Raw genomic sequence first — 16983 nt, 5'->3', positions numbered from 1 at the left:
GTATTAGTTTCTGGACCCATGTTTATTGGAATATGTTTCTTTCTTTCACCACCTCTCAAAATATTCGACGCTTCTATTTTAACATCCAGCACAGTCATCTGGGAAAATCGGGTTTTCTGCCGGTAATCCGCATCGTACTTACACGATATTTCGATCTCGTAACTCGCAATCTTCGTGCTCCCTGAGGCTGAATCCAGCGGTTTTTTCTGCTCCACCTGAAGGAGGGAGGCGAGCTGTCTCAGTGTTTCACGACGGTGTTCAGATACTGCTTCTAACTAATTTGTTCTGTTGCGACTCTGTTTATTTCACTCTTTTGTTAGCAATGGGGAAAAAGACGGGTGATATGTCTCCCAGTTCGGCATTTGTTTGTACTGCATTTAGGGGCACAGCTCCGATATTCGCCACAACGACAAAGAAGGAAAACCTGCGAAACCAGGCAACGGCTGCGTGGAACGGGTCCGGTACATATTTATGCCTGGGGGTAGGGGCCGGCTGTCTCGTTATTTTGTGGCCGCCGACGTTGTCTGCCGTTCGTTCTCGAAGTGACGCTCCTCAGATACTTGATTTGCTACTTGGAGTACAACCGCCTGCGTGCCCGGTGCTGGTTGTGCCGGGTCATTTACTCTGCCACCATTTCCAAAGTTATTTGCCACGAGTTTGGGTGTTGCCTCCATTGAATCTTCAGGAGATAGAGAGGCGGATTTCAGGCGGAGCTGAGCTGATACCCGTGTCTCGGATGATAAGATTCTGTGTGACCTTTATTTCGATGGATTTTTTAATAACGTTGTCCCAGTACTTGGGTGTTTGTGTCAAAATCTTGACATCATCCTAATTCATCGAATGAATTAGTTCCAATCAATGTTCCGCTATAGTTGACTCGGAAGCCTGTTTGAGCCTGGTGCGCCGTTGGCGGTCCATACAGCTGTTGTCGACGGTCCTATAGAACCCACCACGCAGGCGTAAATACGGGACCCGCTCCACGCAGGATTCAGCCTCAGGGAGCAGCTGATGGAGGCTCCGAGCTTCCCGATAGAAATATCGTGAAAGTACGACGCGGATTAACGGCAGAAAACCCGGTTTTCCAAGATGACAACGCCTTGCCTCGAAAGCCTGAAGATGTACCCCGTATGTTGTTTGGACGTGTCCGTGACGAGGACTGTCCAGCGTGTTGAGGCGTAGCGCCGTATACCGATCCCGCCTTGGAGGCGGTTAAGCGGGAGATGTGTCTCACAGCTGGATAGTGACAGATGGTGACGCGAGACTGGACGCGCACGTAGTTTATGTATCAGCCGATAGAGGTCAATATTGGATAGGGGACTGTGATTTAGTTTCGACTGTGCCCACTAGAGTGCACTAAAGTAAATCATAAAGCGTTATTATGTCTTTTTGTGTATGTAAAATGTTATAAATGGGTTTTAGTAGCATGAATGATGCGTGAGTGTGGTTTAAGGTTAATATGAAGATAATAGTTTAACGAGTTATGTAGTGGGATTTAGTGTGGGAACATTTCGAAGAAGTATGGATGTGGACAAAGGGGATTTTTGTAGAATAGATTTGTAAAGTAAGTTGATGGTAAAGGGGAAGTTAATTCAGGTATAAATAACAATAGTAAATAACTTTATGCATGAACAAAACTTCAGCATATTAGTTAATTACGTCGGTAAAAAGTGCAGTCGTTAGGTTTACTATTTTGCGATTGGTTATTGATGAAAAGCGTGGACTGACGCGGGAGAATGTTGTTTTGCTATTGGTTGTTAAGTAAACTGACCAATGGTAAAGCAATATTCTTTGCGCGCCTTCCTCTGCTGGTAGAGAAGACTTAGAGTATTCTAGAGAGGAGTCGGAACCTAGCCATGAAACAGTTCGGACGTGTGGAGTAGTAGCTCCAATTGAAATGATAAGTTGTCGGATCTAGCAGTGTTTCATACATCAAAAGTGCTGTAAAGTGACGGGATCATTATTCCGATGGGTGTGTAGAAATTTCGGAATTTTTAAGTGAATTTTGTGACAAGAAAAGACATAAATTCCGCGTGGCGTACTGAGCAGGTCGGTGGCTAAAAAACTGACTGCATTAGGTACCGACAGATTTAATATTTGGCGAGCATTCTCAACCAAAAACAATACGTATTTTTGTAGGTATTACGTTTTCGGGAAATGCAACACCATAAACGTGCTAACGTGAGTGAAAGGGATTGTGAGTGACTGTGTTAAGACTAGCACGGGCTTGGCAGTGATACTTGTTCACCTAAAGTTTCAGAATATATTAATTAAGGACATAATTTCCAACCTTTCATTTCGTGTGAAAACTTTCTCCCGGAACGTAGATCAGTGACTTTAATTGCACCCTGGTTCACGTCGAAGTACAGTAGGTTTTGCTCGGCTTCCCTACAGGGACGGAAGGAACCGCGCCGCCGCAGTGTCTACACGGAATGGTGTACCACTTGCAGTCACGTAACACGGCGTGAAAGCACTGGTCGCACTTTAGTGGGTTAAACGACACAGAAAGCTGACAGTGGCTGACAGGAGGGGGGGGGGGGGGCTGTGTAGTGTGATCCGACCAGCCGAAGGTTCGCCTGTTTTCTTCAGACGATGTGACATGCCGAGGGCACAGGCGGCTGAGTGAGATGCTTAACCCGCAATGTGGCCGCAAGCGCCGGCCGTGGTGGCCGAGCGGTTCTAGGCGCTTCAGTCTGGAACCGCGCGACCACTACGGTCGCAGGTTCGAATGCTGCCTCGGGCATGGATGTGTGTGATGTCCTTAGGTTAGTTAGGTTTTAGTAGTTCTAAGTCTAGGGGACTGATGACCTCTGATGTTAAGTCCCATAGTGCTCAGAGCCATTTGAACCATTTTTTTAGGCCGCAATCGCGTATCACACGTTTGGGGAGGCGGGAAGGGGGGGGCGGGTTGAGGGTTAGTTCCGCACTACGGCTCGGGGTCAGCTCATCCAGGTTACTGTCCACAGAGACCTGGGTGTTAGTTTCAACGTCCTCGGTGACCAAGTGTTGCCCTTTCTTCTTAGGCTCACGGTGTATGTATGTATGTGTGTGTGTGTGTGTGTGTGTGTGTGTGTGTGTGTTACGTTTCTGTCTCGATTGACACACGAGTACGCTGTCGCGACTGCACTGGCCCGCGAAGTTGGCTTCTCTTAATTTCATAGAAAATGTCTGGGACTATAAGGAATGGCGGAAGAGGTGTAGCAGTAATCATACCCGCAGTTTGGTAGCTCTGCAAGAACCAGCCATCAGTCAGTGGCTCCAGCCGGGTGCGGTGTACCTGAACAGACATTTAGACTCCCTGGCCCGCCGTATACATGCGGTGTTGTGCGGTATCCACGTGTTATTGCCTTGCACAGCTCACATTACGAAGTGACAGCTTCTGAGGTACCCCTTCTGTTCGAGCCACATTTTATTTCTTTATTTTCCAGCATTACGTTTCGCGTCTGTAGGTATCACGCAGAACGCACACAGACTGGAGTAAGATTTCAGTGCCCACGCCGGCTGAAGGAGCCGGTGGACCGGATGGCGTTGCGGGTGAACGGCGGTGGTGTGAGGCGCTGTGGCTGGACACGGTAACAGCCTTTACGAGAGTAGGGAGAGCACAGTGGTTCTGGAGCGAAGCAAGAAGGGCTTCATAAATATTTGCTAATAAAAGTAGATTCTTCCAAGGTATTGGGAGACGGTTACGGATAGTAAGTATTTTCTTACAACAGTATTACTACGCCAGAGATCGATCATCTTAATAAATAAATGAATAATGTTGAAGCTAACGAAAATGCACCGACGGCTACGAAGTACCACGAGTGTGTGTACGAGGTACAGGCTGCGCTCCACAGCCGCTGCTCCCGATCTACATAGCTCTGTCGTAAGACGGTGCTCTCAGCAAATCATTAATTTTCAGTTAAATCACTATCACCTGGTGTTTAGTAAATAAGTACATCATAATAGTATCCCTTTTGAACGTTGCTCCAAATAATATAGCTTCCCACTTCACCACTTAGAATCACAGGAAGAAGAATTGCACTTTACTGAGAACCCCACGGCGCTGATACTGCTTTTGCGACCGACATAAACTTTGAGAGCTTCTCGGCAAAACGGGCAGAAATGATACTACCAGTACAAGACGGCGCTCTGAGATACTCCATGGAGATATTGCCTCAGTCTCCGCAAAACACAGATGGAAGAGCACGGCCAGTCATACTTTATATCTCTTACACCATCCTCTACATACTCACTGGCTAAACTGCGGGTTCGGTACAAGTGTGTGTCTGTGTCTGTGTGTGTGTGTGTGTGTATATGTGTGTGTGTGTGTGTGTGTGTGTGTGTGTGGAGGGCGGGGGGTGTTCTTGCAAGCTTCATAATGACAGCTTTAGCGTTCATGTAAGGACCTTCGTTCGGCCACCGGCAGGGCAGAAACGCGTGTCTGTGAGTTCTGTTGCCTCCTTTTGAACGTGGCGTCACAGTAAACGTCTTTCCCACGTGTTGTTTACACTTCTACATCGATATGCACAGCTTTTGAACACGGACACACCTGAATGACACCGTCCCACATAAGACCCGCGCTCACTACGCGATACCGCTGTGCAGCGCTGGCCGCCATATCGCTTGTTTATCCGACTGCAACGGCCATTAGGCAGCCATCGCGGATTAGCGTGAGAACTGCTTCGCTATCTCTAAATTTTTCCCACGTAAACTTCCCGATACCAAAGCGTCAGATTTCTTTTCCTGATACGATAAATTACGCAAAAAGAATATTTCGAAGTAATAAAAGCAAATGTGATTAATTTTATGAGAGTGAAAGCATATGAGCTAACTGAAGAGAAAGAATAAATATCTCGTTGGCTGAGGCCGTGGTCGGTCGTCTTGTAAATTGTTGCGAAGTTAGCACACGGGACCTGTTATGACGAAGTGACTGTATGTTTCTGCGCCGCGCATTAAAGTGAGAACTAAGATTATTAGTGTCTTCTTAATTAATCAGTCCCTCCTCCAATACATCCTACAACCAAAGCTAAGTATTTCAGATTTATTTTAAACATTCCCGCCTCGAACACTGCCAGGTGGTAGTAAATTCTATTGTTTTTCATCGCGAATCTCAGCTCTCTGTTCTCATTTTCACAAAAGCATGGTCCCATTATTGGTACTTCCCTTTCTGTCATGATCCGTGCGATTTCGTGGCTTCTTGCGTCCTTTGCCAAGGAAACAATATTAATAGTCCCACTTCTTCACTGCATCACCGGAAAGGGACTGTTAGTGAGCTGCTGTGAAAAGGTTGCCAGCTGTGGTGGCCAGGAAGAGACAGAGGAAGAAATGGTGTTGCAGTAATAATAGTTAAAGAACTGGCGAACAAAGTAGTGAATGTGGAAAACGTGGCAGAATAAGTAAACTTAAGATAATAATGGGAGGAAAATATTCTTGATGTATTCCAGGTCTATGCTCATCAAATAGAATGCGAAACATGCGAGAATAAGAGTTTATCACTAAAGTGGAAGATGCTGTGACATCTAACAAGACTGTGTTGTGCGTGACTTCAGTGGCAGAGCTGCGAATGATTGAAGAGGATATCAAACGTAGGAAGCCACGGAGAAGATCGCGGAAATGAGGAAGGTGAGGAATTACTATAATGAGGTATAAATGAATAATTAGTAATGGATGGTATAAGAAAAGAGACAGTCACAACTTAACCAGATACATTTGGAATTTCGAACAGAAATCCACAATAGATATATAATCAGAAATGAAGGAATCAGAAGATGCCTGACAGGAGTGAAACTGATACCAAGCATTAATCTCGATGGAGACGACAGTCTGTTTGTAGGGATATTGAGGACATTCAAAAGAGTTACACAGGGACAAAAAGACAGGCAAAAATCAAGTGATGGAAACGTAGAGAAACCCAAGAGTTATATAGGGACAAGATTAAGAGAAGAGAGAGGATTTAGAGGAAGAATGGAAGAAGTAAATCAACAAAATTCAGACACAGAATTACTCCATGGTGGAATGAGAGAATTGCAGAAGCTGTCAAGAAAAAGAATAACACATGCAAAGAATGGTTCAAAATCAGAACGGAGCGTAACAGAGAGAAATGGAAACGACTAAGCAGAGCAGCAAGGAAAATGATAGCATCGGCTAAGTGGATGTCTTGCCAAAACTCACAAAAGAAATAGAAGAGAATTTTAAGGATGTCAAGAATCTCTGCCTCGTGATGACTGGGTGTTGTGTGATGTCCTTAGGTTAGTTAGGTTTAAGTAGTTCTAAGTTGCAGGGGACCGATGACCATAGATGTTAAGTCCCATAGTGCTCAGAGCCATTTGAACCATTTTTGATGTCAAGAAGATATTGTACCGCCTTGTAGGCAACAGAAGGGAGCAAAAAGAAAATAGAAAGATTATTTGCCCGCGAAAGGCAAAGGTCCCGAGTTCGAGTCTCGGTCGGGCACACAGTTTTAATCTGCCAGGAAGTTTCATATCAACGCACACTCCGCTGCAGAGTGAAAATCTTATTCTGGAAACATCCCCCAGGCTGTGGCTAAACCATGTCTCCGCAATATCCTTTCTTTCAGGAGTGCCAGTTCTGCAAGGTTCGCAGGAGAGCTTCTGTAAAGTTAGGAAGGTAGGAGACGAGGTACTGGCAGAAGTAAAGCTGTGAGTACCGGGCGTGAGTCGTGCTTCTGTAGCTCAGATGGTAGAGCACTTGCCCGCGAAAGGCAAAGGTCCCGAGTTCGAGTCTCGGTCGGGCACACAGTTTTAATCTGCCAGGAAGTTTCAAAAAGAAAATATTTCAGAAGTCATAAACATCGAAGGAAAACCGTGTGGCAGGAGGAAGAATTGTTGGCAGTATGGGAATCATACCTTCAAAAACTGTATGAAGGACAGGAGAAACAAGTACACATGATGAAATAGAGGGAAACGAAAGAAATAACACCAGCTGCGAATATGAACAGTGATACAATACTGTCAAATGTTTTTTATTCCAGTCTTTGATCACAATATCAATTCCTTTGACGGTGACCGGTTTCCGTCAGTAATGACCATCTTCAGATCTACAATATAAAAATATATACACCTAGTGGGCAGTACAGCATTACGTATCACAATATACTATCATACAACCAGGGAGATGTACAGATAAAATATGGTAAAGCGTACGTGTTCTACACCATGTCCTAATGCGATAAAGCCGTAATGGCGTCGTCAAAACATAGAAATATACTCAGCACAGCATTGTCACATAGATCTAAAATAAGGTGTACAACAGGCCACATCGTCCACACAGTCATTTTTCCAACTGGCTACCAGAAATCTGTTTGCCTACATCCTACATAGATGTAGCTACTGTGGGATCAGATGTAGTCATCATTTACGAAAGAAACATAATCTGATAAAAACACATTAGGTAAAATACATGTAGCAGACTTTGAAATATTGATAACTATTATAGAAAACAATTGTGATACAGTAAAAGACGAATACAGTAACCCATATAAAATTATTAAAAGGGAATATATAAAGATAACAGGTCTAACACTTTTATGGTGAATTTACGGTCAAAAATAAATATTCATAATACATTGCCTGTAGCAACCTATAAATGATCTAAGAAAGATAAAATGTCTATATGACAACTGAAGACAAGACAGATCAATTATCAGCGCCTTCTGTTGGGTCGGCCGCCAGGATGATACGTAGGCGCGCAGCGATCGTAAGAACTTAACCACTAGAGGGCTTTCCATACATCGTGATATGTCTTCCACAGAAACGTTTATACAACATATATAAAAGTGTCAGACTTGTTATCTGCAGCTGAGAATCAGAAACATGTACAGAAAATGCTTGAATTGCGTTATAATAGACTGCAGAAAATCCGAATGATTTATGGCGGACAGAGAGGTTCGGAATGGAAGTGTGCTCTCACCAGCGCATGTTAATATAGTCGTGGACAACTTCATAATGAAAGTTCAGCAAGGGTCAAAAGCAGATGATATGAAAATCATAGCCTGTGCAGATCATGTGATGATTTGGGAAGAAAATGGGCAGAAATTGGAAGAACAAATAAATACCTAACAGAGAGTAATTGAAGAAGCAGGCACCGATATAAGCTTAACAAAAAGTGAAATAATGAAAATGAAAAGTAAAAATGAAAGATCAATTTACTGTGGAAAAATTATTAAAGAAGTAAATGCTTTCAGGTATGTTGGAAGTAAATTATCTAAGAAAGGAAACATCAGGGACGAAACTTCTGAGTAAACAGAAAACTCTTCCATATTTTGTTATAGTGTCTCGGACGTAATTAGAAATTTAAAATACAAGACCACGATTTACAAGTCATATTATTTGTTAATTTTGATCTATGGGTCAGAATGTTGTATTTGGACAAAGAAAGGCCTGAGTGAAATACGGGGAACAGAAATACGCTCTCTACAAGGCATCCTGGGTAATACGAGAAGGGACAGGATAAGGAACGAAACACCCTGCACATGGAGATGGAGCCCCTAAAACTAACTGTGGAGATTAACAGGTTTAAGTGGTTGGCCACATTGAAGTAAGACTTCCGAAGAGAGCCCTAGAATGGATAGAATCTGGCTGAAGACTAATTGGAAGACTGCGAACAAGATGGAGAGGTGGGAACCGAAGAGGACTGTAATGGCGGGAAATGATAGGTGCTAGATCGTGGGAGAAAAGAGGAGCTTGGAAGAGGCCCTGTGAACGACCTGCATAAGCAGAAACGTCTTGAGAGAGAGGAAATTTGTAAATTTATCTTATGTAAACAAATAAGTATCTGATACTTCCGTACTATTGTCAGATATTAATGTGGTGTCACCGCCAGACACCACACTTGCTAGGTGGTAGCCTTTAAATCGGCCGCGGTCCGCTAGTATACGACGGACCCGCGTGTCGCCACGGTCAGTAATTGCAGACCGAGCGCCACCACACGGCAGGTCTAGAGAGATGTCCTGGCACTCGCCCCAGTTGTACAGCCGACGTTGCTAGCGATGCTACACTGACGAAGACTCTCTCATTTGCCGAGAAGATAGTTAGCATAGCCTTCAGCTAAGTCAATTGCTACGACCTAGCAAGGCGCCGTATTCAATTGATGTTATTATATGAAGCATGTATCATCAAGAGCGATGTTCTACAATTATTCCAGAAGCTACGTACTTTTCTTTATAGCATTCATTACGTATCCTGTTTCAGACCTCACGCCAGCCTGCGTGAGTTTAAGCGCGTGCCTTTCGGCTTCCTCTCATTGTGTCTAGGTTGTCTTGTCTAGACACAACAATTAATAACTCTTGCATCGACAAAAAGCAATTTTAAAGGAAACTGGAAGCCTTATAACAGCATCCATGAGGGCAAATATTCACTCAAACGCATCCCGCATTCTCTAAAAGACAAGCTTTATAAAGAAAAATGTGCATGTACCAGGAATATCATCACTAATTCTCTGTGTCACGAAAATGTGAGATAGTGGATCCGCCTTGATGCAAAACACATTTTTTTATTTATTTAGTCCCAAAGTAGTTTCAGCGACAATAAGCCGCCATCAGTAGATTCTTTAATTTTGAAACAAGCAGAAACAGCACACTTATAAACATTGTAAAACATTAATACATGTGTGCTGTTTGGTTCCAAATTATTGTGTTTCAGTGAATAATTTCTAGTCTCTACAATAGCGTTTGTCTGGCAGGTACATTTCGTGGTAAAAAGTACGTAAAATTGGAAGACACTGATTGAGTAGCAGCAGTAGCACTGAAAAGATGGCAAAGAATGTCCGAATAGTCAAGGAAGAGTATAAATACAAATCCAGGAAATATTATTCAGTAACTTGAGAAAAAGAGGTTCGCAGACAAATATTGAAATATTGATGTACAAAGCATTCTAGGACTTGTTGCTGCGTCCGCTCAGGGTGAATTCTCGAGCTTTGGTCGTTTACTTCAATCTTCTTCGTCAGAAACAACTGACTGTAAAAAAATGGCTCAAATGGCTCTGAACACTATGGGACTTAACATCTATGGTCATCAGTCCCCTAGAACTTAGAACTACGTAAACCTAACTAACCTAAGGACATCACACAAACACCCAGTCATCACGACGCAGAGAAAATCCCTGACCCCGCCGGGAATCGAACCCGGGAACCCGGGCGCGGGAAGCGAGAACGCTACCGCACGACCACGAGCTGCGGATACTGACTGTTAAAACAGCTGCTGTGATGCCCTCATACACCCGTAAACGGGCTGCAGTTGGTCGGTAACGCCGCCACAGATGTGTCAACTTGTGCGCTGCTGGCAACACCGCCCCCGTCATAATGTAAACATAGCGTCGAATATCTTTGCGCCTTCTCTGCATCGAGAGCTCGCTCCCACGTACTGCTGAGATTGTGTCCGCTGTCACAGTTGAAGTTCTTCTCACACATTCTTCTTTCTACAGAGGCTCGAACGGAGACACCTGTGCGTGAAGTCAGCACAGATGTTGGGAACCTGTGATGTGTCGGCGTCACCAGTGGGACATGATTAAGAGCTCAGTTATTTATTGACAGTGCCTAGAAGCCTCGGCTGTCGCTAGTCCAGGTGCGTGTTGTCGTCCAGCTCAGCGTCTGCACGCCCTGGACGTGGTGACGTCAGCGACCCCGGAGGCGCCGAGGCTGTCCCGGCTGAAGTGGTTGTCGCGCCGGCTGTGGAGTGTACTCGCTCACACTCGGGATTCTACGATGACCCTCGACGACCCATCTGCGATGTACAGGCTGGCGGTAGTCGTGCGGTCGGTTGACCCCCTCCCTGCCACTGGTAGGTTTCAGCACCCGAAGGCGCCTAAGCGTAGAACAGGCATCTGGACCCCAAGAGCCCCTGTTGCTGCCTTCTGCGTTCAACTCCGGTACTGGTAGCACCCTGCGGTGTGATGTCGGAAGACAGTTAGTTCCTCCATCAGCAGAGGGTAGGCGGCGATGAGTGAAGGGCATCATTTCGAGTACATAATCGGCCAGTTCGCAGACTGTGCTGGAGCACCTACGACATACATAGATCCACTACAGTGTCATAATCGCAGAATTGAGTGCTGTTACTGTCAGTGCCTTCGATACCAGTGATCAACGCGTGACGAGAGCTGGGGTATTTAAAGGGAGCCGGCGTGTGGCTTTGACGCAATGTGTCCTTACTCTCCTACATTCACTTAACAGGCTGTTAACTGCTGTACCGGTCCCTCGCTATGTGCTGTTATGAAATAGATACAGTTTCTGCCTGTTTTCAGCTAAATATTTATTCCTCATTGGGCAGACAGCGTCGTCGACCTGATCCATTTGGGACATAATAGCTCGATTCCTGCTTCTGCCTCTGCCTCTCGCATGACTCGTATTTGTCTGCTGCAAGATGAGCGAGTTCTAATAAAAAGTTTTCCATATTTCTAGCCCTTACTATTGTGTGCCGTGACAAGCCTCTTTAATTACAGAATCTCAGTACGTAGGAGCCTGGAACAAAACTTTTGTTCCGTCAGACGGTATTTTGTATTTCTTTGTGATGCTCTGCTCAGAAACTGCAGATTTCTCCAGTTGTCTTCAGTATGCCGCTGATGTTCTGCACAGCGGTCGGCAACGGTGCGGATGGAGTGACGGATGTAACTGCGAAGAGAACGTGATGCCAAACCTGAGCGCTCCATTCGGCATGTTGTTGGATCCATCTGTACCGCGATGCATGGTGTCGTCGTTGCGAAGATGGACCTCGCCATGGACGTCTGGAGTGAAGTTCCGCATCATGCAGCCTACTGCGCACAGTTTGAGTCGTAGCACGACGTCCTGTGGCTGCACGAAAAGCATTATTCAACATGGTGGCGTCGCTGTCTTGATTCATCCGAGCCATAATCCGTGGGTAGCGGTCATCCACTGCAGCAGTAACCCTTGGGCGGCCTGCGCGAGCCATGTCATCGACAGTTCCTCTCTCTGTATCTCCTCCATGTCAAAAAAACATCGCTTTGGTTCACTCTGTGACGCCTAGATACTTTCCTAGTTGAGAGCCCTTCCTGGCACAAAGTAACAATGCGGGCGCGATCGAACCGCAGTATTGACCGTCTAGCCATGGTTGAACTACAGACAACACGAGCCGTGTACCTCCTACCTGGTGGAATGACTGGAACTGATCGGCTGTCGGACCCCTCCGTCTAATAGGTGCTGCTCATGCATGTTTATTTAAATCTTTGGGCCGGTTTAGTGACATCTCTGAAGAGTCAAAGGGACTGTGTTTGTGATACAAAACTCTCCCTCTCTCCCCAGAGGGAGGGGTTTGAGAGAGAAGAATTACAATTTCACAAATGTTGACCCAAATACTTTATTAATTTTTTCCGCAGATTCGGATAAGATTTGTTTGTTTCATGTCCATGAAGCCACATATCTTTTAATTATCAAACAAATCATCTGACTAGCTGGTTCTAGCGAATCAAAATTTACGAAATGAATAAGTATTTTTTATTTATCCGTAACCATTTTCCACGCATAAATGAGAACATGGATTTTCTTGAATTACAACGCCAACTGTCAAAAATCAAAACAAATGTTTAGCACAAAATGTACGTAGCATTTTTAAGTAGAATCTGATTCTGCGATAAAAAACGGGGGTTCCCATTTGAAAATTTAAAGATGCCTCCCGCCCCACCTCCAGGGTGTTGGGGTGGCGGGCTAATTTTAGCAGCACCAGATGTCCCCCTAAAAAATAATCAACTTTGGATTCTACACATTTTTTCGTGTGAAGCTTATTTTTCGAGTTATTCTGGTTTGTCAAGTGGTACAAGATATAGGAAGACATCAACGATTCAGATGGCTGAGAGTGGAACTCGGCATAAAGGCCTTCAGTTCTGTTCTATGTTAGTGTGTGCGTATGTGCCTTTACTGCAGTTGGGAAACAGACACCGTTAGTGACAGAGCGTGTTACATGGATAAGCCATGATTCTTGCTCTGGCACAGGGAAAACAGTTCTCGTGTGATAAAATAGGAAAAATCGGCACGTGCAAGGAAATGGGCCTCTCTGATTGTCAAATTCTCAAGAAGTTGAACTGTTGAAATACACTGATTGATAATTTCGTTAGATTCGGAGTACAATATGGACAGAACACAAAATATGGGCAAAGTAGGACATTATCTGAGGCACAGAAAGGGTTACTCTGGGCAGAGTAACTTATTGCTGATTTGCAGTTGCCAGTAACTGCCAGACGTGCACTGCAAATTTTGTCAAATAACAAACGTCTTATATTCAAGAAGTGACTGCAGAATCTGCTCTTACAACCAGACATAAACAGGCTAGATTGGATTTTGCTGAATCGCATAAAGTGATCATCAGTGATGGGAAGAAGCTTTCTGTAGATGTGCAGGATGGATTTCAGTATTACTCACATCGACTGAGAACAGAGCAGCAGGTAAGAACGAGCAGAAATTTTGATGGTGATGTGTGATGATTTGGACAGATTTCTGCGCTGGAGCCGAATCACGCACTGCTTGGCTGAACGCTAGAATGAACTCTAACATGTACACCGAGATGCTAGAGACACTACTGATCAGAATATTTGTGGACCTAGGGGACAAAAGTCTAATGTTTCAACAAGATAGTGCCTCTGTGTATGTTTCTGCTGCAATCAAAAAGTGGTCTGAAGATAAAGATATCGATGTCTTGCCGTGGCCTGCACCTAGCCCGATCAGAATTTGAACCCCATGAGGCAGTTAGTGAGTTGACGAGAGCGATACGAGAAAAGTGGGAGACAATTTCGTTGCAAGAAGTACAAAACTCCTAGAAAATCAATCCCGAAGATTTCTGAGGTAATTAGGAAGTACTGGCAATGCAAGAGAATCTACATCTACATACATACTCCGCGATCCACCATACGGTGCGTGGCGGAGGGTATCTCGTACCACAACTAGCATCTACTCTCCCTGTTACACTCCCAAACAGAACGAGGGAAAAATGACTGTCTATATGCCTCTGTACGAGCCCTAATCTCTCTTATCTTATCTTTGTGGTCTTTCCGCGAAATGTAAGTTGGTGGCAGTAAAATTGTACTGCAGTCACCCTCAAATGCTGATTCTCTAAATTTACTCAGTAGCGATTCACTAAAAGAACGCCTCCTTTCCTCCAGAGACTCCCACCCGAGTTCCTGAAGCATTTCCGTAACACTCGCCTGACGGTGAAACCTACCAGTAACAAATCTAGCAGCCCGTCTCTGAACTGCTTCTATGTCCTCTCTCAATCCGACCTGATAGGGATCCCAAACGCTCGAGCAGTACTCAAGAATAGGTCGTATTAGTATTTTATAAGCGGTCTCCTTTACAGATGAACTACATCTTCCCAAAATTCTACCAATGAACCGAAGACGACTATCCGCCTTCTCAACAACTGCCATTACATGCTTGTGCCACTTCATATCGCTCTGCAATGTTACACCCAAATATTTAATCGACGTGACTCTGTCAAGCGCTACACTACTAATGGAGTATTCAAACATAACGGGATTCTTTTTCCTATTCATCTGCATTAATTTACATTTATCTATATTTAGAGTTAGCTGCCATTCTTTACACCAATCACAAATCCTGTCCAAGTCATCTCGTATACTCTTACAGTCATTCAACGACGACACCTTCCCGTACACCACAGCATCATTGCTATCCGCCCTATCCAAAAGATCATTTATGTAGAGAGAAAACAACAGCGGACCTACCACACTTCCCTGGGGCACTCCAGATGATACCCTCACCTCCTATGAACACTCACCATCGAGGACAACGTACTGGGCACATCAGAACAGTGAGTTCTCTTATACTAATTTCCATCCAGAAAATGCAAAGGTTTTGTTACTTGTGGTATGAAAGTAACTATGTAATTCCGTCTCGATTCTTTATGTGTTATATGTATCTACTAATTTCATAATAAGTTCGATACATACATGTTTCAGATATTGTACTAATACTTTCGTGGAAGCCTGTCTTTATACTGATTTCCTCTACTGGAAATGGACCTACAATGGAGCCTTGAGGTACACACGGTGAAGCTAGAGTCAACAGCAGTTGTTGTCTGTCTGCGCAGGACCTGGGCGCCGTGATCCGGAAGACGGCCGCCTTCCTGGACAAGGAGGTGACGGAGGAGCAGGTGCGGCAGCTGGAGCAGCACCTGAGCTTCAGCAGCATGAGGGACAACCCGGCCACCAACTACGGCGGCGTCGTCGAGGCGTCGCGGCAGCGGCTGCGCCTGCCGCCGGCGCCGGCCGGCCTCAGCTTCATGCGCGAGGGGCAGGTGGGCGGCTCCAGGAGGCGCATGTCGCCGGAGATGGACCACCGCTTCGACCAGTGGATCCGCGACCACGTGCGCGGCACCGGCTACTCGGGGCCCCTCTGAGTCCCAGGGCACCGCAGCCACTCTGGTCCTCCAGTGGGGACAATGCGTGTAAAATATCCTCGGTATTCTTGGTGCATCGGATTACATTAAGAACTCAACTTTTAGTTAGTAACCTACTCAGTCCCAGTATGGAACAAAAGACAGTCACCATGCCGACAGATGTGGTGTCGATGTGTGGAATGTTGGTGGTCCCCTGATGGAACGTAAACAACTCGGTCAACTTTCGAATGTCCATTATAATTGTCCCGGCTGTTATGCCGTGGTCGGTTGATGAATTCTGTGTCAATTCCCAACTTTCGAATGTCGAGACACCGCTCGTGTGCACCACCGAGTCTCTGGTCACAGTGGCTACCCGCATTCGGGAGGACGACGGTTCAATCCCGTCTCCAGCCATCCTGATTTAGGTTTTCCGTGATTTCCCTAAATCGTTTCAGGTAAATGCCGGGATGGTTCCTTTGAAAGGGCACGGCCGATTTCCTTCCCAATCCTTCCCTAGCCCGAGCTTGCGCTCCGTCTCTAATGACCTCGTTGTCGACGGGACGTTAAACACTAACCACCACCACCACCACAGTGGCTACCACATGGGGGGCATTTTCAAATCGTGACGCCAATACACGTTCAGTCTCGGCGCAACCGATCTCAGTGGCCAAATGTAAAGACTTCGGACGACGGTCAGCAGAATTCAGATAAGTTTAGTTTCTTCGGTCGAATCAAGCGACGTTTACGCATGCAAAATATAGATTGTGAGAAATTTATTTAGTACTTGAAAGAAGCAGTTTGTGGACTCCTGAGTATGATAAATATAATAACAGGGATATATACCGGAATTTATGGTCTGAAACCAACAGTTTTGAGCAAGTTAAAAATATAATAATAATTACTTGAATGTTACCTTATATTACGTTATACGTTTTCTGTGATTCACAAGGCGTTTCACCCTCATGTCTACACTTTATGCAGCGTGTCATCTGCAACACAGGCAAACTTGTACCGGTAATTTTAGGCCTAGTTTATCACCTCAAATAAATTATGTGCTTAACAAAGAAAGGTGGCGTATGTCAATTTTGCCGTTTAAAGTTACTGTACCGGAGTTTTTTCGGCTGTGGTATGTTGGTATTAGCTTTAACTTAACCACTTGTTTCCTTCCCTCTATCTGAGTGAATCTTCCTGAATCCGTCAACCAAAGCTTCCCAAAACTGATTACCGGACAAACTAATTCCTGTGCAAACCTCGGACTACACTGAGTCATACTAAGGACCAATGTGATTTGTTCAACACTGTCTACAAACTAAAGCTGGCTGTTTATATACAAATGCAGTGCTACCCTGAATGTAACCTAATTTCCGAAATAAATGTGCGACTGAAATTACAAAGAAATTCGTGGCCCTAAACTGTATTTTCACGTACCTTGTGTCTTGACAAACATTTTTGCAGATTTCTGAAAGCAGCGCATAGCATGCAGCAGCAATGCAACATTAAAAAACTACAACTGAAAATTACGTACTACGAAATGAATTGTGCACACGTACATAATAAACCGAATGAAGGATGGAAATTTTAACTGGTATGAAATGAATTCTGACAAAATTCGCATTCAAAAGTTCATATTCAAAAATCATGCTTCAAAA

The 16983-nt window shown here is 44.8% G+C and overlaps 1 protein-coding gene across 1 annotated transcript in view; it reads left to right on the top strand.

The window, feature by feature from the left end:
- The window catches only part of LOC124716885 (luciferin sulfotransferase-like), a 57240-nt gene extending 41885 nt beyond the window's left edge, over nt 1–15355 (top strand). Inside the window, exons 6-7 of the mRNA XM_047243438.1 lie at nt 15047–15189; nt 15235–15355. Coding sequence (XP_047099394.1) covers nt 15047–15189; nt 15235–15355 — 264 coding nt within the window. The remainder of the gene's footprint in view (nt 1–15046; nt 15190–15234) is intronic.
- Nucleotides 15356–16983: the final 1628 nt, after the last annotated feature.

Source organism: Schistocerca piceifrons, chromosome 9 (genome assembly GCF_021461385.2).
Source record: "Schistocerca piceifrons isolate TAMUIC-IGC-003096 chromosome 9, iqSchPice1.1, whole genome shotgun sequence".
Classification (NCBI taxonomy): domain Eukaryota; kingdom Metazoa; phylum Arthropoda; class Insecta; order Orthoptera; family Acrididae; genus Schistocerca; species Schistocerca piceifrons.
The sequence above is the reverse complement of the archived record's forward strand: the minus strand, read 5'-3'. Positions and strand labels throughout refer to the sequence as shown.